Raw genomic sequence first — 25,175 nt, forward strand, 5'->3', positions numbered from 1 at the left:
CTGTGTTCTGCTAAGCATTTTACCAGCTAAAGTCTTAAAAAGCAAATAATCTGTAATACAAACCCTCAAACCCAACAGACCTGCTGTTTGTCCTCTCGGAGTGAGCAGGAACACTTGCCTCTGGGCTGCACTGCACATGGGTTTCATGCAAAACGAGGCTGTATAACAGCCTTTGTTCTCTGCTGCTGTGGCATATGGGCTTGTACCAACAGTAACCTCACGTAGCCAGCATTTGGCACAGCCTTCGCCTTTCTCCTTTTTCGTGTTTCCTGAATTACTGAGCAGCTTAATATGAGAAGTGGCTGCTAGGCAGATGAAGGGTGAGTGCTGAGCTGAAAGCTGGCTGAATAGCAACATGTCATGGGGTTTTTTCTTCATGGGTTGATATCTGACTTTGCAGGACTAGGCAGGGCGGCTGTGACATGCGCAGTGCTCTCCAGTGCTGCTGTGGCTGATCCTCACTGTTTGCCACAGTAGATGATGATGCAGATAAGCTCTTCCTTAGAATTCGTTCCTTTTGTCTCAGTTTTCTGACTGCTTGCAGGTTAATTAATACATACAAATTTCTGTTCCACTGACTTGGTTGCATACATTCCAAAATGAGATTCCTCTTGAACTATAAAAGAGAAATATTGGATTATGCAGAATGCAGATTCTCATCTCTCTAATGGTAATGGGCACAATAATTAAGTCATCAAAGCTTTATTATTATTATTCTTTTTAAAGGCAATGCTTGTATGATGTATGGAGTTCTTCTCGAGTTTTTAGTTGTTTTTCTTCAAGGTGGTTTCTTACTTAGCATCTCAGCCAGGTTTCTCATCAAGGCTTTACTTCCCAGATCTGTTTTCTCCTCTGCCTTTAGCGAAGCCACCCTTTTGTTTTGCCTTCTCAGCACAGCACTGAGAACAAGAATCACAATTCATCTCAATCTGTCCCCAGATACCTTCTCACTTCAATCTGTCTCCTTCTGATAGGCGTGTTTTTGCTGACATTAAAGATGTTATGAGGTCAAATGAACAAATTCTCGTGAAATATTTGTGCAGAAAGGAGCATGCAGCAGGTTGTGTCTGTGCTGTTGGTTTCTCTATGATACCATATAGCTGTAGTTTTTCCTGTTCTACTCATTGTTCCAGAGCACTGATGCTTAGGTCAGCAAACAACAAATAAGACATTCCTCTGACGTTATTCTGGCTGGGCATTGTTTGTGTCTCCATTTGGCTTGCAGGGTTCCTGTGGAGTGCTTTCAGACTGTAGTGCTGCAGCACTGAGTTGTTACAGTGGTGGGCAGCTGATGGGGAAAAGAAATGTTTGGCACAGTAACCTGGGAGAGGAGTAGTAGAGCTGCTGGCTGGTGTGTTTACCTGCTCATCGTGTAGAAGAGGGAGGAAAGAGAGAGATCACACTGTTTGATGAGGTCAGTGTAAACGTGGGTTTTGTCAGTCTGTTTGCTCATTCAGAAGTCAGGTGAAATCTTGCTTGTTCCTCAGCTGGTCTGTCTGCTGCAAGCTGTTGCTTTCTGTCACCGCTTTGCCTTGGAATCTGGTCATTTTTGGCCCCCGTTCTGGTCTGCTTAGGTCCAGAGATGCAGCTGTGCACCAAACAGGGCACAGGATGGTCAATTCCACCCCTGACAGAGCCTTTCTGCCTTAACAGGGACAGGTTTTGTTTCTGACAAGCTGGGGAGTGAGCCCTTCTGTGTCAGGATGGGCCTTCCAGAGCTCTAGCTATAACTTTAATTGCAAAAGGTTAATCTGATTAGTTAGAGTTTGCAAAGAGCTTTAAGGATGAAAAGTGCCATGTAAGTGCTGACTATTATGATGGTGATAGATGGGCTTTATCAGCAATTTGCAGGATGAGTAAGAATCTTTCTCCCTATTTGAGTGGAGGAGGAGCTGCCTTCTGAAAAGCAGGAAAAAATATTTTTTTTTGGGGGGGGGGGAAATAAAGCCTAAACCAACAAACCAAGTATCAGGTTGGCTTACCATGCCTACCTCCTGTTGACCATACTGTGGTGAGTGTTGGGCTGTGCTAAATGCTGGCTATGTGTGTCTATGGCAGCTCCCCAGTGTAATGCTTGCAGTACTGTGCTGGGAAGCTGTGTACACAAGGCAGGTTCTGCAGGGCTGCCCAGCCTACAGTAGGTCTGGAGACTAATGCCTTCAGAAGCATAAGTCTTGGATGCCTTGAATCTTCCTTTTCAGCAATGACAAGAAGATTTAGGAACAGAAGTGTTAAGAGACAGAGCTTTCCATAAATGGTGCTTTGGTATCAAGGTGATGAGTTTTGGGTGGATTTTTTTGTTGTTGCATATGTGTCTGACAGTGCTCATGCATGAAGCTTTCCAGCAGGCAGCAGTAATGGATTCACAGCCCTTCTTACTGCTCTTTCAGTCTGATGTGCTGCTTTGTAAGTAGGCAGGAGTTCTGCAGGGCCACGTCCTGCTGCAATTCTCTTGGATCCTGCCTTCAATTCCCCAATAAACATTTTTGTTTCCATCTCACTCTGATGGAGCAGTTTCCCCTTTAGCAAACAGAGACATACATTTGCTTAAAATTGTCTGAGCCCTGCAGTGCTGTGAACCCTGAGCTTGGTGCTTTGTTGGGGCTGTGCCTGGGGCTGCCCGTCCTGGTGGGCTGCAGCACAGCCAGCTCAGCATGCAGGCTCCAGGGATTTCTTCTGGTGCTGTAGGGACCTCAGCTGGCTTTACTGTAACCTGGAAGATAATCAGATACACTTCAGGGCAGTTACACACGCTGGCTTAGAGACCAGCTTTAAGCTTTTCTGCTTTTCTGTTTTGTTCCCTTCAGAAATTTCCGTTGCAGGTCAGGTTTAGGTGATGGGGTTCTTTTGGGTTTTTCATTTATTTTAAGTGAGGGAGTTGTTGCAGTATTTGACACACAAAGTGCAGACTCAGGAAGTGAACACAATCACATATTGTATGGAAGGGAAAATCCTCAGGGAAGGAGCAGCCAGAGCCCATGGTTGGTTTCTGGAGCATGCATGCACACCATGTACTGGGCAGGGAGGGGAGATGCTTCACTTCTGCTGCTGCCTTCATCCTCCAAGGAGGTGTTTGTTACCTGGTAAGGTTTGTGGGTGCAGGATCTGAAAAACTGATTTCTGCCATCAAAATGACCCAGGCTTGAGCTGCCCAGAAGATTCTGTTGGATAATGGTGGATAGTAAATGGGTGTTTGCATCCTGAATAGGATTTGTAGCTGTGTCCCCTGTTATTGGGGTAGTCTTGGAGGCTGCTCCTCTCTTTGGCTGCTGTCGGATGTTCTGATAGGGGGGAAAAACCACTAGAGTGCAGTTGGTGGAGTAACTCCTGCCTTCAGAGCTCACAGTAAAGATGAGCACAATGAAGTAATCCTCCATTTCCCATGTGGAAGCTGGAGCAGATGGGAGAGCAGAACTGGTTTGGTGAGTCGTGCACTTGCTGGTGGCAGAGGAAGCCCAAGCTCTGCTCCCAGCCTTCCTGCAGCCCAGAGAGCTGTGTTGCACAGCACCAGGCCCAGCTTTCTCAGGATCTGCTGGAGCCTGGCTGCTCCCTGGGCTGTGCTGCATTGCTGAGCCTGGATGTGTGCTGTTCCCTGGGGCGTCTGGGAGACAAGACTTGATGAAAATGAGCTTTTTAGCACCTTCCTATTCCTGTAATTCTTTCCTAATCCATTAAGTGTTGGAAGGATGAATAGAGACTGTGAGTGCTTGAGTGATAGGAAGATGGTAGATAGCAGCAGTGGGAAGATATGAGGGCAGGCAGCCAGCAGGCATGAATGTGTGTTGGTCTGACCCACAGACAGCACACTTGTCCCTGGCAGCTCACTCCTCCATGCTTGCCATCAGACTCTTGGCCAGGAGACCACCATAGCTCACATTACAACACCTGTGCTCAGTGTTCCATCTCTGCTCTGTTTTAAACACAGGTTTATGTGAAGTCCTCCGTTCCCTAGACCTGAATCTCTTCCTCTGAAGCTGTCACCAGCGTGTGGAGCCTGCCCCACACCCATCCCCTGCCAAACCACGGCCTTTACCTGTGTCTTCCGGTGTTTCCCGTGTGACCCGTCCTGCGGCAGTGCCTCCTGGGCTACCCCGGAGTTCACGCAGCGCTCGGTGGCTCCAATGGTGAAGATGACAAGGTCCAAGACTTTCCAGGCATATCTGCCTTCATGCCACAGGACCTACAGCTGCATTCACTGCAGGGCTCATCTTGCTAACCATGATGAACTCATTTCCAAGGTACGTACGTGACCTCACCCTGTGGGTGCAGTCCATTTGCTCATGCTGCAGATCAGTCTCTGTACATGTGCCTGGCCTTCACCAGTACTAATGGTTTCTGCTCAGAAGATGGGCTTTTAGGCTACAGGATCTGTATATGAGCTGCTGTTTTTGTTTTAAGTCACTTGGAAAATAGCTGCAGGGGATGGGTTTCCAAACTGGGAGTCCTTAGAGTGCTTCCTGGGGGGGGGAGGGTCTGTTTGTTCCCATGATATTGGCTTCTCCCTCATTTCCAGCTGTAAAACTGCATTAACTGATGGCTAGGACTGCAAGTTGCCTTCCCCCTGTACTTGTTTGTGTACATGCTTGTCAGCATTGCCAAAGGGTTGTTGCATGATCAGGAGTTGTAGAAGTGCCTGGAAGTGTTTTCTCTGTGGAATATTGATCTGTTCCAGGCAACTTCCCTAAAGCCTTTACTTAAGGGAAGATTTGCTGATGCTTCTACTGAAATGTTAGATGTCTTTCCAAAGACTGTTGAGTTGTTGCTCAAATCCACATCGTTTTGACAGCTTCCAAACTAAAAAAATCTGCAGAGAAAATGCAAGGGATGGATGCTGGGCTGTGCTTTGTGCTGGTAAGGTTGGAAGGATGCTGTTTTGTCTTAAGATTTCTCAATCACAAAGGGAAGAGTCTTGAGGATAAACTGAATGAGAAGCATTCAGAGCCAGTAAGTTTAGGGGTCTTTGCAGGGGGAGCAGTGAGTTAGAGAAGCTGAGAGGTGCAAAAGCTGCTGCTAAACTTTTCTGGAGCCTGTTGTGCCTGGCTGTGGTCAAGCATCAGGTTTCCAGCTTTTGGCTGCCTTGGCAATCAACTCTTCCATAAAGTTTATTCAACTCATAAAGTATGTGTTCAGAAAAAAGCAGACACACTGTAAGATTTATTAGCTGAGATGAGAGGAAATTGCACTCGAGCTCTGTGTGTGTGTATGTGTGTGTGCAACTTAAATGAGTTTAGCTTCTGGAGCAGCCTTAAGAGAGAGGGCAGGATCACAAGGCACAGAGGTGCTTTGCCTGGTGGAAAGGGTGTCATGCTTCACCCTTCCTGTTTGCACAGAGAAGATAAGAATGTGTCACCTCGCATCAAGGGCACTGCTTGTTCAGCTGGAAAGATCCTCTCAGATTCTTTATGTTAGGTGCTCAGATGTATGGCCTTCCATTGGAGGCTGCCTCTTTTTCTCTCGGTTGTTGCCTGGTTGGGCTGATCTGCGCCTCTGTGATGTTTTATCCCTGTGCCTAACAGTTGAATTTCAGCATTCGGCTATGAATTATTGCAGACTGCTACAGTTTTGGGTTTTTTTTTTCAGCTTCTGTAGGCAAGCCTCCTCTAAGGCTACCACATCTGAGTCATTCTGGGCCTCTTGGGGGCTCTTCTTGTTCCTGTACAGGGGCAGTAGTTCTCAGCAGAGGAGGGCTGTAAAGCCTCCAGGTTTTTAAGAGGAGGAGGTTTGTACATTTCCACAACAGAAAGAGGTTTTGAAATGTTAATGTCAACAGCAGAGTTAGCAGTTTGTGCTCAGGTCTGGGTGTGAAGCACAGTCTTCCTCTCAGACCAGCAGGGTGCCTTCAGGCCTTTGCTCCTGTGCTCAGTTCTGATATTTGTGAAATGAGGTAGTCACTCCCCTGTCCCTTCACTGGGGGAGTTGTTGCAAGCTGGATTTTGTGCTGAGATGCATATAAAGAAGGAGATGGGTTTTACTTTCTGCATTCATTGTAGGTCAGAATTTGTGCTTTGCTCTTTCCAACATGCCTAGCTCTGAGCAAGGGAGAACACACTTATTTCTCCTCCTTGTTCTACGTCTGTGCCCCTTATGTTCCTGTGTGCAGTACAGCCAGCTTTGCAGGTAAGTAGCTTCCAGCAGGGCAATACCACTGCACCCTGCTTGGAATTTGAGCTTCCAGTCATTAAGACATGCAGGATCTTCCCAGGAATGTGACTGCTAAAATATGAATGCAGAAGAAAAGATCTGAAAACATGAAACAAAGCTGTGTGTTGAATTATGGCAGTGTTAGCTATAGCATGCTGAGGTGCTTGTAACTGCTCATTGTGGACAGGGGTATAGCCTTGTAGTAGTGTTGGAGGAGTGTTGCTGATGGGGTATTAGTGGGTTGGGTAGCTCAAATCCAAAGGCTTTGGGGTTTTAGGTTTTATTTCTCACAGTTATAAACCTCAGTGAGATACATTCTTAGTGTAATTGAAAACTTTATAAAAATAATTGTGCAATCGTAATTTGTACAACGGACCATTAAACTGAGAACAGAAGGGCAGTCCCTGCCTCAAGGGGTTTCCAATATGTGCAGAGACTTTCCCAGGCAAACTTAAATAGTCATCTTTTTATCTGTTTGAGTTAGGATTTTAAACATCTCCCCGAGGCCTTCTTCAGTGCTTTCATCACAGGCTTATGTTAGCATCTGAGAACCAGGAGGTGGAATTGCCCCGCACATTTTCCATATGAAAATCTAACAAACTGAAGGAAGGAACAAGTACTGCAAGGACTGAAAAAGGAACAGATTATTTCAAACCGGTGTGTCTCAGGCTGCAGTGTATCCATCCCATCTTGAACCTGGCTGTCGCTTGATTCAGAGAAGCCCAAATGACACCATCTTTGGAAGCGCTCCCTGGAGAACATGCTTTTATGTAACAGCAGGGTGTTGGTGGTTTTGCTCAAAGAAATTAATTCCTATATTCGTTTTGCCTCCAGTTGTACAAAGACCACATGAGAGCTGTGCCGCTATGCGTGCTGTGAGCCTTCAGCTCCTTTGGCAACATACAAATGGCAGCACTGGCTCACGCTGCTGGCTGAATCTCTAACTGGAGCTGAATCCCACTATTGTATTGGGTCAATCCATACTTTATTTCCTTTTCGTCTCAGTGTTTCTCCTCTTAGTCCTTCAGCACCAGTACTAACTTTGGCTTCAGTGTTTTGCTAGGTCTGGATATCAGAAACTCTTTAACAACTGTCTTTGCAGGACTGATTTTTTTGCTTTCTTTCCTTCTTCAGGAAAACCTTGTGCATTAAAATGGATGGAAGGTTTCTCAATAACCCATTGCTATTTAAAGAAAATAATCGATGCTGAAGCTTTTAAGAAAATCTGAAACTGTTATATGAAGCCAGTTACTAAAATGTTGCCTGTGCACTTGGCCTTTTATCTTTTGCAGCCAAAGGGAGAAAGTGGTTTAGTATGTCTGATTTGTAATGAGATCCCAATTGTGGGCTGGGTCGTCTGGCCAAGAAAGGTTTTACTGACTTAGGAAATAGAAGGTGATCAGATAGATGGGTGGAGTGAATAACTAGTTTTCATTTATATTTCCTTCAGTGCCTCGCATTAACATGAGTGGAGGTTCTTGTTCCCTCGTAGCAATGGATGATTTAGGAATGAGTGCCAAATATAGCGCATACTCTTATTTCATTGCTTTTTCCAATGCCTGAGTGGGCTGAGGCTCTGGGAACGCAACCCAGACCTGAAACAGGTTGCTGTGTGACGCTGAGTAAGTCACTAAATGTCTTTGTTCCTCTTTTCCCTGCTGTACCATTGAAATGCTGCTGTTTTCTCCAGTCTGCTTGGAAGATAAAGCTCTGGAGCAGGTGCTGTCTGCTCTTGTGAATTAGAACGGTATGTCCTAATCCCCTTTGGCTTTACTGTAAAAACCAAATATCGTGCCAGGCAGCTGTAGTTAAAAAGCATATTTCAGTGCTTTGTGTTTCCAGTTACCAAACTATAAGTGAAAGTACTTGTTGGTTTTCTCTTTCTTAGGCAAAACATCTCATGGTTTTTAGAACCTTTAAGAAGAAAGTGTTCTGTAATCAGCAATGGCACAGCCACTCTGGGAAGTGGGTGGATGGGCTTCTCTTGAGATGTTTGCCTTCTGCATCACTCCTTAGTGTGGCTGGAGGAACAGCTGACATGATAGACATTCAACAGCGTAAAGAGCATTTCCTCTCTCAGATGCAGTGCTGGTTTTTACCTGCTGTGTGCTTTTCAAACTGTCAGTCCTTTTCCATAGGAGTTCGTATGTGTCTGGTGAAGAAGGATGGGAATGAGCAGAAGGGCCAAATAAAGCCACACTGGTGTCTTGGTTGCTGACTTTTTTTTCCTGCCATGGGAACAGTACTCCAGCAGAAATGTCCCTGATTATGGAAGTATGTAGGGAATGTCTTGTGGGCGTCTTGCAGTTTCTTTTTCCATGCACTTCTGTGATCCAAATGCTAAATATTATGCAGTGATGTATCCTCTGAAGTTGGCCTAAGGCTTGCCTAAGAAGTTTAATGCTTTCCTTTGATGTCTGCTTGGGACCCATATGAACATGAAATCCTTCAACACAAAAGGCTGTGGCAATGCCAGCACAGAGAATTTAGGGAAAAAAAACACACTTGTGTGTGCTTGACTTCCTCAGCTGGGTTGGGTGGTTAGCTGTAGAGTGCACTTACAAGCTCTTCACAGTCTTTTGAGACAGGAGTTGTGTGATTCTCAAGCAAACCTCACTCCCAGTCGCTATGCATCCCTTCACATGTGCATGCCTGGCAAGCAGGTTGCTGAGCTTGTTGGTACAGTAATCTCAGTGATCCTTATGGCATATTGAAAGCATCAAACTTTGCTCTGTGTTACAACTCTGGGATCTTAAAGCATATGAGACTTTGGTGCTAGCTTTCAGATAACTCATGTATGAATTTAGCTCCTTCAGAGCATTCCCCTGCAGCTTGTATAGGTGTTGTGTGTGGCAGGCTCTGTGGCTTTTGTCTTTCTCCTCTGGGCACATGAGGAAGGCTGTGTGTGACTTCCCAGAGCCTCAATTCTCATTCAGCAGTGCTGCCAAGGCCAGCATTTGTTTGTCAGTTCACCTTGAAGACATGAAGTTACTTGCTTGGGGCAGGAGGAGGGAGAGCATGCACTCAAGCTGAAGAATAACCCTAAGATGATGATGTGTCTGTAAAATGTATTTTTAACAGGAAAAGAAGCATTTAAGTTCCAAAACCAGTCAATGGAAACAGTCCTACATTTCTAATGTGGGGAATAGTGAAATACTGTGGGGTAAGGTGTACGTTCCCTTTTTGGGATAAAGTTCTTACCATTTTCCATCCCACCGTGTTTCTTCTTCCTTTTAAAGTAGGTCTTGTTTCTTCCCAAATATGAACAGCTCCCAGCTTGGTGCTGAGGAGCTCTTAAGGTTGGAGGAGCTATCATTTCTAGCACAGGCCAGTGGGTTTCATCATGATTGCAGCATGTCGTCCTGGAAAAGCATTTAGTCTTGATTTGAAGACTTCAAGAGAGAAAATTCACTGCTCTCCTTGGTCACTTATTCCAGTGGTTAATCATCCTTACTATGTTACAGGTGGGAGACATCAAATTTAGACTTGTCTGGCTTGTGCTTCTAGTCAGTGACCATTCTTTTTATTATTAAAAAATATATAAATAGATATCCACTGCCTACTACTTCTCACTATAAAAGCTGCTGGTATACAGTAACTCAGGTCACTCTTCATCGCTGTTTTGATGGGCTAAACAGATTCAACTTTTTCTGTTACAATGAGATACTGTTTTTTTCCAGTTCTTTATCATTCTTGTGGTACTTTTCTACATTTCAGCCTCGTTTTATAAATGGAAACAGGGCTGGTCTCATTGTTCCAACCTCAGACTGAACAGCATACAGCAATAATGTCTCCACAGTGTATGCATTTCATAATTGCATTAGTCTTACTGGCTCAGCTCTGCACAGTAAGCTTCTGTTCATTTATTCTGCTGTTAGCTCCTTATCCACCAGGTTTATCCATTTTGCACACATCTAGCAGCTGTCCAGGGGCTTTTGCATCCTGCTTTTCTGCTTTTGTTCCCTAATGAATTCTGCATTGGATATTATTTGAAGCTTTGTTCCTAGCTGTAAGTATTGCTGAAATTCAAGCTGTAAGTGGTGAGCGGCAAAGCTGTTCTGGAAGAAGTCACAAGTGGGTCTTGGTTTTGTTTTGCTTTCTGCTTCCTGTTTCACTGCTGTAAACTTTGAAGTAGGTTTCCATGCAGCTTAAAATAAAATGGGCACCTCTTCCCTATGTGTGCTACCCAGGAGGCAGCCCTGGCTGGGCAGAGCTCCTGCAACCAGGGTGCTGTTAGGGGCTGGGCTGGTGTCTGCTGGCCTCTGTTGCAGCCTGGGGACAGGAGCTGGTCTTGGCAGCTCTGGAAAGCTTGTGTTTGAAAGGGAGAGGGAGAATAAACAAATAAAAGTGCCCTTTGCTGGAAAAAGTCAGAATATGAAATCTGAGCAGCGTAATGAGTATTTGTAGTACCTGTTCCATAGCACAGCTACCTAAATTAGATTTTTGTCCTGTGTAATTGCTTCCTCTGGGGCTTAGCCTGCGAGTCACTGTGCTCCCTCCATTCTGGCTGGCTTTAATGGGGGTGGAAGGTGGTCAGGATCAGGTCTCTGATTGAGGCACGATGTATCTGCTGAACGGAGAGAGCCCAAGGAAACTCCTTATGTAATTGTATTTATACAGCAATTAATTGCTGTGTGATTTTCAAAGTATTTCATTCTGTTTCACTCCCCCCCAAAAAAGGTAATAATTCAGATTGGTTTAGAAATCCTTGTCAGGGAGGATAAAAATGGATTTCCTCATCAATCACTTTCTTTATGGAGGTAACTCTCTTTTCACCTGCTGCTTCCTCTGCCTTAAAATTGATGACCTGAGCAGAAATAAAAGAGAGTTCCCATTTATTATCCAGGGGACTGCTGTGGACGCACTGGTTTTGCTGAGAAGCAGATCTGCTCTCTGTGTCAGCTGTGCTGCTGTTGTGAGCTCAGTGGCTGCATTAATGGAATATGGTGTTCTGCTGATCCATGGACGGTTGCTATTATGCTGCTAATTAAATATCTGTTGCATTAGCAGTTTCCATCTTCCATTCCAGTTCTGTCTTGTGTTTATCTCTAAAGCCCATATAGTAGCAATAATTAATGTGGAAAGAAAGGGCACTACCCCTTCCCTGCCACTCCTTTTCCATATAGTTTTTTTGTTGGTTGCTTCAAGCCACCATCACCATCCAGGAAAACAGTCCCACATAAAAATGAGGGGAAAGAAAAACACACTGCTGCTGTAGCAATTGTAGGTTCACTGGAACATACATATTTCTTCGTCATTCTGTATCCAGGAAGAAACTGCTGGGCTTTGTTCTCATCCTGTAGGTTTTTCCACATTAAGTAATAAAGTGCTGCTTTCTTCTGTACCAAACCATAAAGGGTTGCATTGAGTGGATGGTGGTGGTGGCTGAAGTGCTGGGGATTCTATTTTGACAGAGGGGAGTCGTGCAGGAATGTGGTAGGAGTCACTCCTTGCTCCCATGGGACTGTGTGTGTCTTCTCCCATGTCCATCACCCTCTGCTCAGCTCACATATAAACCCTCTTTTTGTCTCATGGAGCTGCTTTGGTTTAGTGTGCCTCCCTATATGTGAAATCAAAGATTGTCTGCTTCATTCTCTCTGTATTCCCATCATTTTTAATTCCAGTGTCAAGTTTTAAAGTGCACCAGCAGCAACCTGAGGCCATCAGAGGTGGCAGAAGCCCCAAAATACTGTGAAGTCATATAGGCCTAATAAATTTGGTATACTTCTTATTTGTCTTCTGTTGTTTGTGCCTTTAGCATTCACATTTTGAAATTTCCCTTTGAGGTCTGTGAGCTACGAGCAGTTTATAGAAGCCCAGGGCTTATTAAAGGAGTCTGAAATGCGCAGGGCTCATGGTAACCTGTTGGGACTTCAGGTTGTGTTAGGGCTGTTAAGGTAATGTTGGGAGCCCAGTGGAGGGAGAATGAGGCAGAGCTGTTTGCATATAGATTCTGAATGTGGAGGTGCTTTACAGAACTTTGGCTTTAGCTTAGCAGTGTGGTGGTTTAAATAGGTATTGGAAATCTGTGTGCTATGGGGAAAAAGAAAGGCAAAAAGAATGCTCACTTGTCTCAAATACTGATTTTTCATTACTGCAAAGCAGGGTAATCTCTTGCTCTCCCCACTGCTGATAATGGGCAGTCTCAGTGGTACACTGCAGAGCACTCCGTTCCCAAGCACTTTTGGAAGTCTTGTGAACAATGCTGGTTTTTCTTAGCTTTATCTCCTAGAAACATGAAAAGATGAAAGCATCTCAAAAAAAGAAAATTAAAGAAGGCTCCTGTCTGCAGAGGGAACGAAGGGCTTCAGTGAGCACTGCTACTGGCAGGGCAGGAGCTGATAACATCTCCTATCAACATGAAGAACCATTGCAGTGACATCATCCATCTCTGAGCTGCTGCTCCCTTCCCTTCCCACAGCCTGTGTAGCCTTTCCACAGCCAGGCAGTAGCAAGATGCTGCTTTGAGGGTGAAGCAATAAATAGTTATTCAGTGTGCTACAGCAGTGTAGGCTGCTGGGGAATAAGGCTGTGCTGAATTAATTGAATTTACTTCAGAGATGAGTTTGGTCCACTAATTCCATATCGACTTTGGGCTTTAAATAGTATTAAGGGCCTGTGTTGAAGCTCAATGAGAAGTCAGGAGCGCAGCTGGAGCAGGGCAGGGGCACGGCTGTGCACCAGGTGGAACAACGTAAGCTGTTCCCCTGACGTGGGTCCGTATCCAGCATCAGCAGAGCAAAATTGAATCTCAATTAAATCAGATCATTAGCTGTCCCTTGTGGGGAGAGCTGGGTGCAATGAATGAACCCTGCACAGCCTGGTGGGTGTGGGGGTTGGCTCACTGAGCTTGTGCTCCCCCAGAGCTGCGGCGCCTCTTCCTTATTCCATGTCCAATTTCTTTCCACTACACAGTGACTCACAAGTGATCTCCTGTTAGAGCCATCCTATACCTAGTGCTGTTACTAGGCGTACTAGTTGCTGTAAACACATAGCAAGCTTTGTTTTGTTTTTTTTTTTTTTAATCCATTTATTTTTGCTGTAAATAATAGGGCTTGAGAAGGTGCCATTCAAGCAGAGCTTTCAGTGTGATGTTGGTTGTTGGGTGGGACGGCAGCTGAGAGGAGTTGGGGTTTAGTGCCAGGGACAGTGAAGTGGAATTGCTGAGTGTAAGTTGCTTTCTTGGTGTAAATGGGGCTCCTTGGGTTTCCACACGTTCTTTTTGGGCACGAGGAGCCTGTGTCCTGGAGCACAGCTTTGTAGCAAACTCACTCCAGTTGGATGGACGTTGCACCTGGGTTGTTAAAGGTTTTCTCTCCCTTCAGGCTGTGTTTTATGTTAACAGAAATCTCATCCTTAGTTGTTCAGAGCCTGAATGTGCCTGGAGCTGCAGGCCGGCTGTGGTCTCCAGCCCTGTCTGTGTGCCTGCAGTGAGAACTGTTTGCAGCTCTCCCAGGGGTAGCTTGCAGGGGCACGCTCTGTTCCTTTTTCCCTCCCTGGGACCTTTTCATTTTTGTTTTATTGGTTTGCTAAAGGGCTGCCAGCTGGACATAGGTAAGGGGCAGCACTCTCTGCAGCCTGCAGAGAGCAGGCAGCAGTATGGAGCCATTTAGTCCTGGCAGCTGCTTCCTGGTTTTCCAGATGATTCCAGCCAGCTCTTTTTGTGCTCAGCCTATTGTCAAAGCTGTCACAAAGACTTGGGACATTAATCCTGTCCTCTGTTTGCTGAGTGGGCTGCAAGCATGGTGAATGGGGAGCTGTAGGTACTGAGGGATGGGGCTGTGCTGTGTAGGTGTGGGCACATTCAGTACCAGTGCTGTCCCCTGGTTGTGCTGATTGAACCTGAACATCTCCTTCTGTTTCCAGTGGTCACCAGGGACAGGAAGGTGTGAGTGCAGAGCTGGAGGTGGAGGGGCACAGCCCTTCTCACATTTGCCAGGGTTTCCCAGGGCTGCAGCTGCACTGAGTAAGGCTTGGAAGGGCTTGAGCATCTTATCCAGGAACCACAGACTGTGTGAACAGAACGGTGCAGTCAGCACTTGCACTTGAGGTCAGAATATAGCAAATGGACTGAACTGAAATGACAGCTCCCAAGGTTGTGGGTATTGAATTTATATGGATGCAGCTCTGGATCCTGCAGGATGAGTCTGTCCCTGCTGTGGCAAGCAGTGTGTACCTGCCACAATGAGCTCCCACTTTAGATGCTGGATCCACACTACACTTCCTTCTGCAGCAGATCCGATCTGCTGTGAAGCCCCAGCTCTTGCCCTGCATTCTGCCTCTTGCTGGAGCTCTCCTTCTGCACTGTGGTTCTCTGCCAGCAAATTTAGATTAAGAACTCCTTGCGCAGAATGACTTTTCTTTGCCTTCATACTGTGATTATTTGGCAGTTTGTGTGATTGTCCTTTCAGCTGGATCTGTGTTGCAGTACAGCAAGAAAAGGATATTTAAATCCCTGCATGCACAAAAGAGGTATTTGTTTTTAAAAATAAGGATTTCCCAGATCTTGTCTGGAATCAATGTGGCTGAGGGGCTGTAATGAGGGTCTGTAGATTGAATGATAGGAGCTTCTTCAACCACAGCAGCTGCCAAAGGCATCTTCACATGGAGCTCCTGCTGGAATAAGAGGCAGCTCAGCAGCTGGGAGTTGTTCCCACCTGGGTGCTCAGCCCTGCAGCTCTTGGGTGCCACTGTGCTGAGTGGAACAGCAAAGGGTTTGGGATGTAAGGAATCAGGAGCAGTAAGCTGTTGTGTGCTGCACATCACAAAAGCTTGTTTTGTTTTTTAGAAGACTCACAGAGAACAGAGAGGGAGCACTTTATTGCTGGCATATACAGATGTGTTTCCAGCCAGACATTCAGCGTTAGCAGTGCAGAGAAAAATATGTGCTTGGGTTTTCAGCAGGAAACAACGACCAAAAATCCTTTCCGTTTCTTTCAGCTAAAAAGTGATACCAGGAGCTGTTGCTTTAGAGAATGTGAAGTCTGGATTTATACGCGCGTGAGATACACTTTTCAATGTATACCTGGAAAATCTACGCAGAGAAAACATACAGCATAGAATGCAGGTCTTACTGCTGACCTCACTGTCCAGCAAACACCAAGCACGTTGCAGAAATCTTCTGTGTGTGTTTAAAACAGTCACCTCACTACAAAGAAAAGGACATCTGGTTGTGTATAAATAGATCAGCTTCTCCTGGTTTTGTAATGCCCATTACAGCATGTGCCATTTTTGTCTGGAGCCCCAGCAGAGAAGGGACATCTCCAGAAAATGCTGAGGTTGCAACAGCACCCAGGTGAAACTTGTCCACGTACCTTTATAAAGATACTGACAGTTTGCTCTTGTGGACAGCAAAAGCATTAGTGAATTTGAGGTGGCTGCCAGACCTTTCTCACTTCTTTTTATGTGATTTGCCAAGTCCTTGTCTAGCTGGAGGGTGGATATCAGGACAGGCAGCAGCACTGAGAGCTGCGTGATGGCACACTGAGAAGTCCTGCTTGGGCAGAAGGTAATTTGTGGGACTTCTATTTGGTGACCACCTCAGATGCCCTGGAGCCCTGGCTGAGCTGTAAGGAGAATCATCTCTGGGGATGCCACTGTCCTCTGGGAGTGCCCAGGGAGCCCCAGGCACAGAGCCAGTGGGTTTGGTTTTGTTGTTTATTAAAGACAGGCATTTGCACAGCAGTAATGGAAAATCCTATTTCTGTACCAATAAAAACTTTGCTCCCATGGTTGTTTTTATTGGCAAACTTACTCTCTTTGGTGTTTATGGAAAAGTATTTACTGGAAGGGCTGGATGGCTAGCAGGCTACATCTGCTTTCATTCTGCTTTGATGGCACACATGTGCCTGGGGGACCTGATGTTTCATCCCATACCCATCCGCAGCCTGAGGGCTGCCAGGGCCCTGCTGTTCAGGACAGCAAGGTGGGGTGTTGTGTGGGTCTGGTCTCTGTCCCCCTGCCCTGGGGAGCAATGAGCTTCGTGCTGTTCTCATTTCCCACCCAGGGTGTTGAGACAATGCTGCCTGCACCTTGGAGCTGCCAGGCCAGCCCTACTTGGTGTGCGGGTATCAGCCAGCTGACAGCAACAATAATAAGGGGCTTGAGGGCTGCAGAAAGATTGAAAGAAGCTTCTCTAACAAATGCAATTACACAAACATACTCAAGCCATGTGTCCTATTTAATTCCTGCCGAAGAAAAGAGGCGTTCCTCAGGGCACTGCTTTTGTCTGTGTGAAAGAGATACCCATGTGCCTCCGGCATCCACCCCTTCTGCATCCAAGTGACTCTTCTGTGCCCTAGGTGGCAATAACATGGGGCTCCAGACTCAGCTGAAGAGCAGCTTCTCCTCCAGGACTCTTCCTGGCAGTGGCTTGTTCCTTGTCAAGGTGGTTTTAAATTTCTCCTTCAGTGAATTGTGACCTCTTATGCTGGTCAGCACAGGAGCTGTGAGTGCTGCTGGTGTGGATGGAAATGGGGCTAACTGCTCCTAGGGTGGCTCTCACTTTGCTTCTCTGTGAGGCCATCCTTGGTCATACAGAACTCCATCTGCAGAAGCTGAGGGTTTAGGAAAACCATTACGTAGCCCAAGGTTCCTGGTTAAAGGGTTAAATGATCCTGAAAAGCTTCTCTTCAGCTTTACCAGCTCCTCAGTCCTTGATGCGTGAATTCCCTGAGGTGTCTCCTAAGGTAACTTGTGCTCACACAGCACCTGTGCTCTTGCTCATAAGCACCAAATGTTTAATTCAGCATGTGCTTGTCAGAGCGCATTAACGTCACAGGTAGAACTTGCTGCGTGTGAGCTGCTGCTGCCTGTGAGGCTCTGGGCAGTGCGATGGGACAGCAGAGCAACCTGCTGGCTCCCAGCCACATGCCAGCTCTTTAGGACCACCTGGTTTTGCAGTGAGGCCCTGGGAGATGCAGGGCAGGGGGGATGTGCCCAGATAGAATGAAAGCAGTTGTGTGTGCAGCACCTTATGCAGAGCTTCCAGGCTTGGTTCAGTTCAGCATGTGCCCATGAGAGTGAGAACAGCTGAACTCTTGGAAATAGGCTCACGCTGCACGTAGATGCTGGAGATAGCAGGTGATAAAGCAGGTGAGGCTGCCAGCAACTTGTTGTGTGGGCAGAGGAGCCCGAGGCAGCTGCTGCCTTCCAGGACAGGGCCTCTCCATCAGTGCTTGTTGCCTGATGATGGCTTTGTGCCTCTTCCACCTGGAGGCACAACTCAGGCCCTGGTAATTGGGCAGTACTGACCATCTGTGGTCATTAATTAAGGTGTTGGGAGTAGTTCCTGGTTTAGCCATATTTCTGCCAACCAACCCACACTGAATTTTGTTTTCTTGCCTTTCAGTCCTTTCAAGGAAGCCAAGGACGAGCATACCTCTTCAATTCAGTGTGAGTAGAACTCCATGCATGTTATCTTTGCATGTCTTTAAGATGCACTTAAGAAAACTCTCACCAAGTAGTGCAGCAAAGTTTTCTTGTAGAAAACCTCTGCCCAAGACTTGTGAGCCTGCTGCAAATGGGCAGAGAAAGGCAGGAAATAGCACTGATTCACATTTGATTGTAAGTTCGAGTTTCAGATAAGCAGCTAGGAAAAGGTGTGCTTTTTCATCATCAGTTTGAGAAATCAGAGCTAAGAGGTGACTCATCTCTTCCCAGAGAGGGAAGTTGGACAGAGAGTCAGGGCTTTATAAATGCAGAGAATACAAAATATCTACATGCAAACTTTTTGTAGAGCTGTGGCATAGTTTGGAAATGAAGATCTTTCTCAAGTGCACAATTAGTGCGATGTACTGGAATGGTATTGATCTTCTGCTCAAAACTTGTACTCAGTATGCTGAATTTCCTGCTTGTGCTTTCAAACACTGCAGTACCCTCAGCTTCACAGCAGGGTCTTGCTATGGGAAGATGCACTAACAGGGAGCTTCTCTCCGTTTTCTCCAGAGTTAATGTGGGTTGTGGCCCTGCAGAGGAGCGGGTGTTATTGACAGGATTACATGCGGTTGCAGACATTTACTGTGAAAACTGCAAAACCACACTGGGCTGGAAATATGTGAGTATCAGCATCGCTTGTTTTTCCTGTGGATGTCTTTGCTGCAGCTCTTGCTGAAGGTTTGTGTGGCAGAACGTGGTCTGGTGGAAAGAACATCAACTTGGGAACCAGAAATGCGGATTTTGGTCTGTAGCCATTCTGCATTTCCATTTTCCATCCTGTCTTTTGTTGAGTTCAGGCTGTGAGCTCTTTGTGACCAATGTTTCATCTTTCTAAGAATTGTGTGTGGATTTAGTTTTGGTTGGGGGTCCCTCGGTGTGATGTAAAATTCAGCCAGACTTTGTGTTTTGCTTGCTCTGTTTTTCCAGAACATCTCTAATAGAGTGGTTCATATATTGCTAATCCTGTGTCCTTCCTACTAGAAATGCTATTGAACATGAGTTGATCTGTTTGCTGTCTCTCGTGCTCCATAAATTCAATTATCTTCAAATAAAGGCTTATGCTACGTTCTAATTTCTGCTTCAGGAGGCACGCAGCATTCTTGTTTGTCAGAACATTCTGACCAGTCTCTGAACAAAACATCTATTGCATCTGTGGCCTCTGGACAGAAATATTCTTCAAAGTCAGTCAAAAGGCTATAAAAAGCAAAGCATCAAAAATGAATGTGGTGGGAATCCGTGCAGAAACACAGCGTGGATCTCACAAATGGAGAAGAACGCTAAGTGCATAAATTGAGTTTACTGTAAAACTAAATACAGAATTCCATAAGCACAGCATCCTCTCTGATGCATGACACAGATGTGTGTGCAAACAGTGAGCCTGAGCTGGGGCTGAGCTGCCTTTGAAGATGCAACCAGAATGTGCAAGTGGAGTCCGTCCTGCTTAGAGATCCCATGCTTTGTTCATCCTACCTATGTAGAATGGGTGCTTCCCAGGATGCCCCTCAGCTCCACTTCCAAGTGAAGCTGCCCGTTAGCCCAGCTCACTCCCAGAGGCAATGCCTTTGCGGCAATTTTTTAGCTGGAGTAGCTCTGGATTCCTAATCTTAATAAATCCTCAGACTGCTCCAGAAAGAGGCAGATTTCATCAGTGATCGTTCCTAAGGCATAGTTCACAGAGCAGTTGCCATTAGCCTGCCTAAAGCCACGTGCTTACAAGGTGCTGGTTGTGCCTTTTCAGCCTATGGAGATGACCAGAATCAGGTTTAAGATCGTTCCAAATGCAATCTTTGCAGAACACCTTCAGGAGCTCCTGCAGTTTGACTGTCCTACCCAGCAGACAGATCTCCTTGCCAGACTGGGGCCTGGACCAGCATTCCAGGTTCTGTCAGTGCGACCGTACCTTCAGATATCATACTGATGGCATTCGTTCTTCTCTGTTTAGGAACATGCTTTTGAGAGTAGTCAGAAATACAAAGAAGGAAAATTCATCATTGAACTTGCCCACATGATCAAGGATAATGGCTGGGATTGAACGGAGGGAGCCCAGCCCTACCAGTGTGTAAGAGAATGCCATCCAACCGAACATTATATCCAAGAGTGAGAGAGTGACTGAACGCTTGGTTCCATGCATTTAGAGGCTCTGCAATCTGGGAGCATCTTCACACCCTTCTCCATCTTTATTGGTGACTGGCCTCTAAATTTCTGTCTCTCTGTCTCTTTGCTTTGTATCTGTTTGTGAGTTGACCCTGGCTGCTTCTCTCTCTGTTCTGGCGTTGGCTAAGAGAATGCACCGAATGCCCGACAGCCATTCCATGTTGACGAATGCTTACGTATGAACTGAAGTTGGCTCTGTGGTGGCATTTTATCAGCAGGTCTCGGTGCAGGAGGAAGACATGAGTTTTGGGCAGGAGAACGTGATAGCGGGTGGGGAGTGGGCCCAGAGGGAGGTCACTGGGAGTAATACTGCACTTCTCCTTTAAGTCCTGGTTAACCAAGGCTTGAAACTGTCTACTTGTCTAAATGGACAGAAAAATACCTCACGGCTGCGTTCTCTCTGAAGCATAAAACTGCTGCTCCGCTGGTGGAGCTTCAGTCTACGCTGGCTGAGCACAAGACATAACCAGTTCTCCCTGCAAGTCGCAGATCTGTGTTTTGTTTGCTGTTTATGAACTTGTTGTCTAGGGGAGGAAGGGGAGACCTGAAGGCTGGAGAGATTCCCTGCCTCTCCTTTTTCTCTCTGTTTCAGGGTAGGTAGGCCAAACATCCCAACAGAACACAGCTGTGGGAGCATCCTCACAGCTGGAGAAACCAAATCCTGACACTTGAGCCCTTCAGAGAGAAGGAAAAAGCCACTTAAGGCACAAGGAGGCTGGAACTGAAGCTTAGAAGATACAACAGGGGAAAAAAAATCTACAAAAAAAGAAGGCAGGTGCTAAGCAAGAAAGAGGAAATTGTGTTGGAGAGGATGGGGACAAACTCAGTAATGTAGGGCACCCTTTGACTTTCTTTACTCCCCTGGGTGTCCTTGGGGGTTTTTTACCAAGCCTTCATGAGTACAAGTAGCAAAGTGCTGTTAGAATATCTTTCAGTCCCATGCCCCAGCCATCAGCTCTGCTTTGGGAGCCTTTCAGAGAAATGATGTGAAAGGGGGGGAGAGGAGGGAGCAGAGGAACTGTGACAGTTTAGCAGTATTGCACAGGTGGATATTTCAAGCCATGAGGTATCCCCCAAACCTTCCCCCCTTTTTCCCACTCCCAGAAGCCTGCTGGAGGCACAGGGGAGATGGGATGGAAAAAGGAAACTAAAGTATCCTCCCTCTACCCCTGAAATTGTGCTCTGGAATTTAAGTGGGAGAGGTGGATGTGGTTATTGTGACTGCAGAGGATAAGTCCTTTGCTGTGAAGTTTTTCAGGCTGATGAGCGTGGACCTTCCCAAGGTGATGGGTGGGGAAGGAGCACTGTGTGTGAGCGGGGAGCTGCGTTAGATGTAAAAAACAATGTGAAGTTTGCTCTGCAGCAGTCCAGCCGCTATCTGGTGCATGGCTCAAAGACTGTTGGACCGAATTAGTGTTATCTCTCTGAGTGAATTTTCTTTTTGTTTGTGGAGTTCTTTCAAGTAGGTTAATCCACTGGGGGAAAATCTTTCTTAATCCAGAAAGAAAGAGTATTGCACAGGGGTTTGTAGCTCCTTATGAAACCGAAGCTTTGGAGCTGTAATCTCTTGTCTCTTGTCCCCACCCCAAGATCCCACGAGCTGGGGACCAGCGTGGAGGGGCTGGTGACAAAATCATTTGCTGTTCATGAAGGAGATGTGAGCAGAGATGCTGCTTATAGGTTGGGGTAGGCTTTACGTGTTGGACCGAAGCCCCAACCTGCTGGGCCATCAAAGCAAAGGCTGCTTTTCTCTTGAACCACTATTTTGTGACAGCGCGTTGTTACACCTGGCAGGGGAAGGTGAGCTGAAGGCTGCTGGAATGGGTGGAATTGGCTCATTTTGTGGCTAGCCTGTTTGGAGATAGCTTCTGCCTTTACCCTTTCTGTTGTGGTTGTGTAGCGGTTGCTTCAGCTTTCATTTCTGATTGTCTCTGCTTCCATCATCCACATTGCCTTAAGCAGTAAAATCCCAGTCAAAATCACAAGCTCTGCAGTACCCACCAGCTTGTTGGCACTGGCCTGGTCCCATTGTCCTGTCCTTTAGTTGTTGATCTGTGACAATTGGTTGGGTTTTGCCTACTGGGAAGTAATTTGCATTCTTCAAAGAGCTCCTGGTCTCCCACATGCACAGCCCTCAGAAGGATCTGTTTGTACCTTGGGGGGAGAAGTAAGGGATAACCCCAAACTGTTAATATGAGGTTGAGAAAAATACCTTGTGTGGGCTCATGGTTTTAAGTTGGTATCACCTATAAATAAGATACCAGATACTAATGCTTTTATCCTTATATTTGGGACAAGAAAGGATGATGTTCCATCAATCAGGCTGTTTTTAACCGTTCCCAGGGGTTACGCTTTTAATGGCAACCAGTCCAAGCCTGAATATGGCAAGATCTTAATCTGGTTTTAATTGGCTTTGTCTCATCAGCATCCACAGATTTACATTGCCCAGAATGTGGCCTCACGTCCCAATAGGAAAACATGAATGTGTGCCTGTGGGAGCCCACATCGTGTACAGAGTAATCCATGAGCTGCCCCATGGCGTGGAAAGCAGCATAACCAAAGACTGCACCCTGTGCTGGGGGCTGTGGGTGGCTCCAGAACTGCCCCCTGGGGAAGCATGGGCTGTAATGTGGGGCAGCCTCAGCCCTGTGAGCTGAGCTTCCATCGCCCTGCACTGCCCCAAAGCTCAGCCTTCACCGAGTCCCAGATTTGCTGTGCTCAGGTGGATTATCTGCTGTGAGATCCCCGTCCCCGTAATAAGTACCCAGATGGTAATATATACAAAGCAGGAAGGAAAAAGAAAAAAAAGAAAGAATCATGTTATCTTGTGAAGTATGCTTTTGTAAATAATATTTAATTTAAAAATAATATTAATAATATATTTGGTGCCGTTTTCTCGGAGCCCCTCCCCGCGAGCACTTTTCTCATCATTTATAAATGATCCCCTTTCCTTCTGCATTGGTTGGGAAATACATTGAGAGGGATACAAACACCCACGTGGATGTTGTCCTGCTGGGGTTGTGACTATGGGGGTTGGGGGGGATACAGGGGCTGGGGGGGTGGATGTGATTCCTGTGCAGTGCTGGGCAGGGATGGATATGGCTCTGGATGCAGGAGCACAGATTGGCTGTGAGCTCAGCATCACCACTTGGAGGTTTGTAAGGAGCTGTTTTTGAAACTGAAGGAAGTCTTTGGACACAGGTCCTGGTTTTCTTTTCTTTTCTTTTGTTCTGTTTTTCCTTTCTTTGTTTTTCAACCAGGCTGCTACATAACGAACTAGAGCGCAAGTTTACCTCTCGGGCAGCAGAGTTCGTTCCTTTGTTTTCCCTTCTGTCCCTGTGCCCTGCTCCCCACTCTCTGTTTTTATCTCCTTGGGTCTCTGTTTGATCCCAAAGCGGACCAACAGCGTGCACAGCTGGGCTGCATTGCTGAGCAAGGAGCTGTTTCCAGCACTGAACCTCTGCTGCGCGCTCCGTGATCCTCTGATGCTGGCACACATCATTTAAAGACAGACAGGAAAACAAAAATCAACCCACTCACAAAACCTACAGGTGAAATTTGTTGCTCTCATGGTGAGGATTTTCTCTGCGTGCGTTTTCCTGCCTGGTGTGTGAGCACACAGACAGCACTGTGCTGGGTGGGAGCTGCAGCTCTCAGCAGGGCCGGGCCTTGGGGACCGAGCACCCAGAAACAATGATGTTACACATAGAGGCTGAAGAATCCTGTTTAAAAGAGGGAAAACAAAGAGATCATAGTGAATTCAAAAAGAGAAACGGACGTATTTAATGCAAGCAGAATGGCACTGTGTGGTACAATCACCAAGAAGCTGTTCTCATAGCTATGAACTGTATTTATCCTTTGTTTTGTTCTTGTAAGGAAATGGGAATGCTTTCCCCGCTGACAAAACTAAAGGACAGTGTTTCCAATACCAGCCTGTCTGTCGATGCTCTCGTGTTTACAAATTGTGTATACTTTGATTTCTTTGATCTTATTTTAATTTAATTTTATTTTTTATTTTTAGCATATTCTTTCAGGTCATTCGCTTCAGTAATAAACGCGATTGGTTGTTTTCCAGTACTTGGTTTCCACCTTTTCATGTGTTTGTACACTGTATATAGCTCTTCAGTATTAGAGGGAGCCGTATTGTTTGTCATATTTACAAATATGTGTTGGTGCTCATTTGAGAAAATAAACTTTTCAAGTACTAAAGCTGCTGCTCTGTGTTGCTGCGCCCATCTCCTCCCGTACTGTGTGCAAACTGAGGGTGATGGAAGTTGGCTGTGGGGCAGGTGGTGCATTTAACTCAGAAATAGTCTGTCTGCGCTCCTTGCTGTGCTGTCAGTGCTGCAGCACCAAAACCCCTTCAGCACACAAAGACTGTGCTCATGGAGCTGCAGCCCCTGCCTCAGCTGTGCTGTGCAGGTTGTGCTGTGGAGCAGCCCCTGTGGATAGCAGGGAGCTGCTCCATCCTGTGCTCACTGTAACTCCTTTCTGAGCTGTCTCTTATAGGTGCCGGTGCTCCCATCTGATCCCTGAGACCCGATCCACTCTGCCCACCCCTCTGAAACCCCAGTGAAGCCCTATTTGGGTCAGGAGCAGCGCTTGATTTCAGGTGTTCCCAACGAGCTGCTGCAGGCACTGTGCTGTACCCTCACCCTGTGGCTGCAGCTCACTGTGATTCCAGAGCTGGCCAGGTAAGCTGGGAGACCCAGGTAAGCAGATGTAGTACCAAGAATGATAATGTTTCCAAAACACAAGGCTGTGCTTCGTGCTCATCATGACAGCCTGGAAGTGGACACAGGTGTGGTTTTTCCACCTTGGTCAAGATGAGCATTTCCTTCATTAAAAGAGAGCTCACCACATCCCATTGCCCAGTGGGTGCACGCATGGCAGGACAGACCAAGGCCAAAATCCTGGGGCTGCTGTGACCTTTCTGTGCAGCCAGAGGACGGCTATAACGGGAAACATGGCTCAGTGCGGGCAGCCCCCGTCACAGCCACAATGATTTCTGGAGAAGACAATCACGGAGCTATAAATACTGCAGTGCTGTGGCCTTTCATCCTGGGGCAAGAGCAATCGGACACCCAGGGGCAGCCGGAGCCAGGCTGCTGGGTGAGCAGAACAACCCTGTTCCCATTCCTGCAGGGACGCGGGTGATGCTGTATGTTACTTCCCTGCTGTCCTTCCTGTGCTGGGTACTCTGTGTCCCCTCATGACATCCAGGCTGCGTGTCCTTTCCTTCCACCTTTCAGCCATCACATGGGGATTCCCTTTGCCTCGTGGCACAGGTTTGGGGCAGCGCTCTGCTGGTGGCACCAGGAGCATTTGCTGCACTCACAGCACGTCAGAAATGGCTTCAAGCTTTGCTCCCTCTGAAACTTCACATGAAATCCCTGTGATTTCTGCACAAAACCCCATGGGGAGACATCCCAGCCCCACTGCTC

At 46.6% G+C, this 25,175-nt stretch overlaps 1 protein-coding gene across 2 annotated transcripts in view; it reads left to right on the forward strand.

The window, feature by feature from the left end:
• Positions 1-23,940, forward strand: part of YPEL2 (yippee like 2) — a 30,123-nt gene extending 6,183 nt beyond the window's left edge. The window contains exons 2-6 of one of the 2 annotated variants that reach the window (XM_015880937.2): positions 1,226-1,414; positions 3,926-4,238; positions 17,492-17,535; positions 18,088-18,196; positions 19,520-23,940. In XM_015880937.2, the coding sequence (XP_015736423.1) occupies positions 4,122-4,238; positions 17,492-17,535; positions 18,088-18,196; positions 19,520-19,609 (360 nt within the window). In that variant the 5' untranslated portion in view covers positions 1,226-1,414; positions 3,926-4,121 and the 3' untranslated portion in view covers positions 19,610-23,940. The remainder of the gene's footprint in view (positions 1-1,225; positions 1,415-3,925; positions 4,239-17,491; positions 17,536-18,087; positions 18,197-19,519) is intronic. The other variant, XM_015880936.2, reaches the window with a different exon arrangement.
• The last annotated feature ends 1,235 nt before the right edge of the window (positions 23,941-25,175 follow it).

The sequence above is a fragment of the Coturnix japonica genome, chromosome 19 (genome assembly GCF_001577835.2).
Source record: "Coturnix japonica isolate 7356 chromosome 19, Coturnix japonica 2.1, whole genome shotgun sequence".
NCBI classification, from domain to species: Eukaryota; Metazoa; Chordata; class Aves; order Galliformes; family Phasianidae; genus Coturnix; species Coturnix japonica.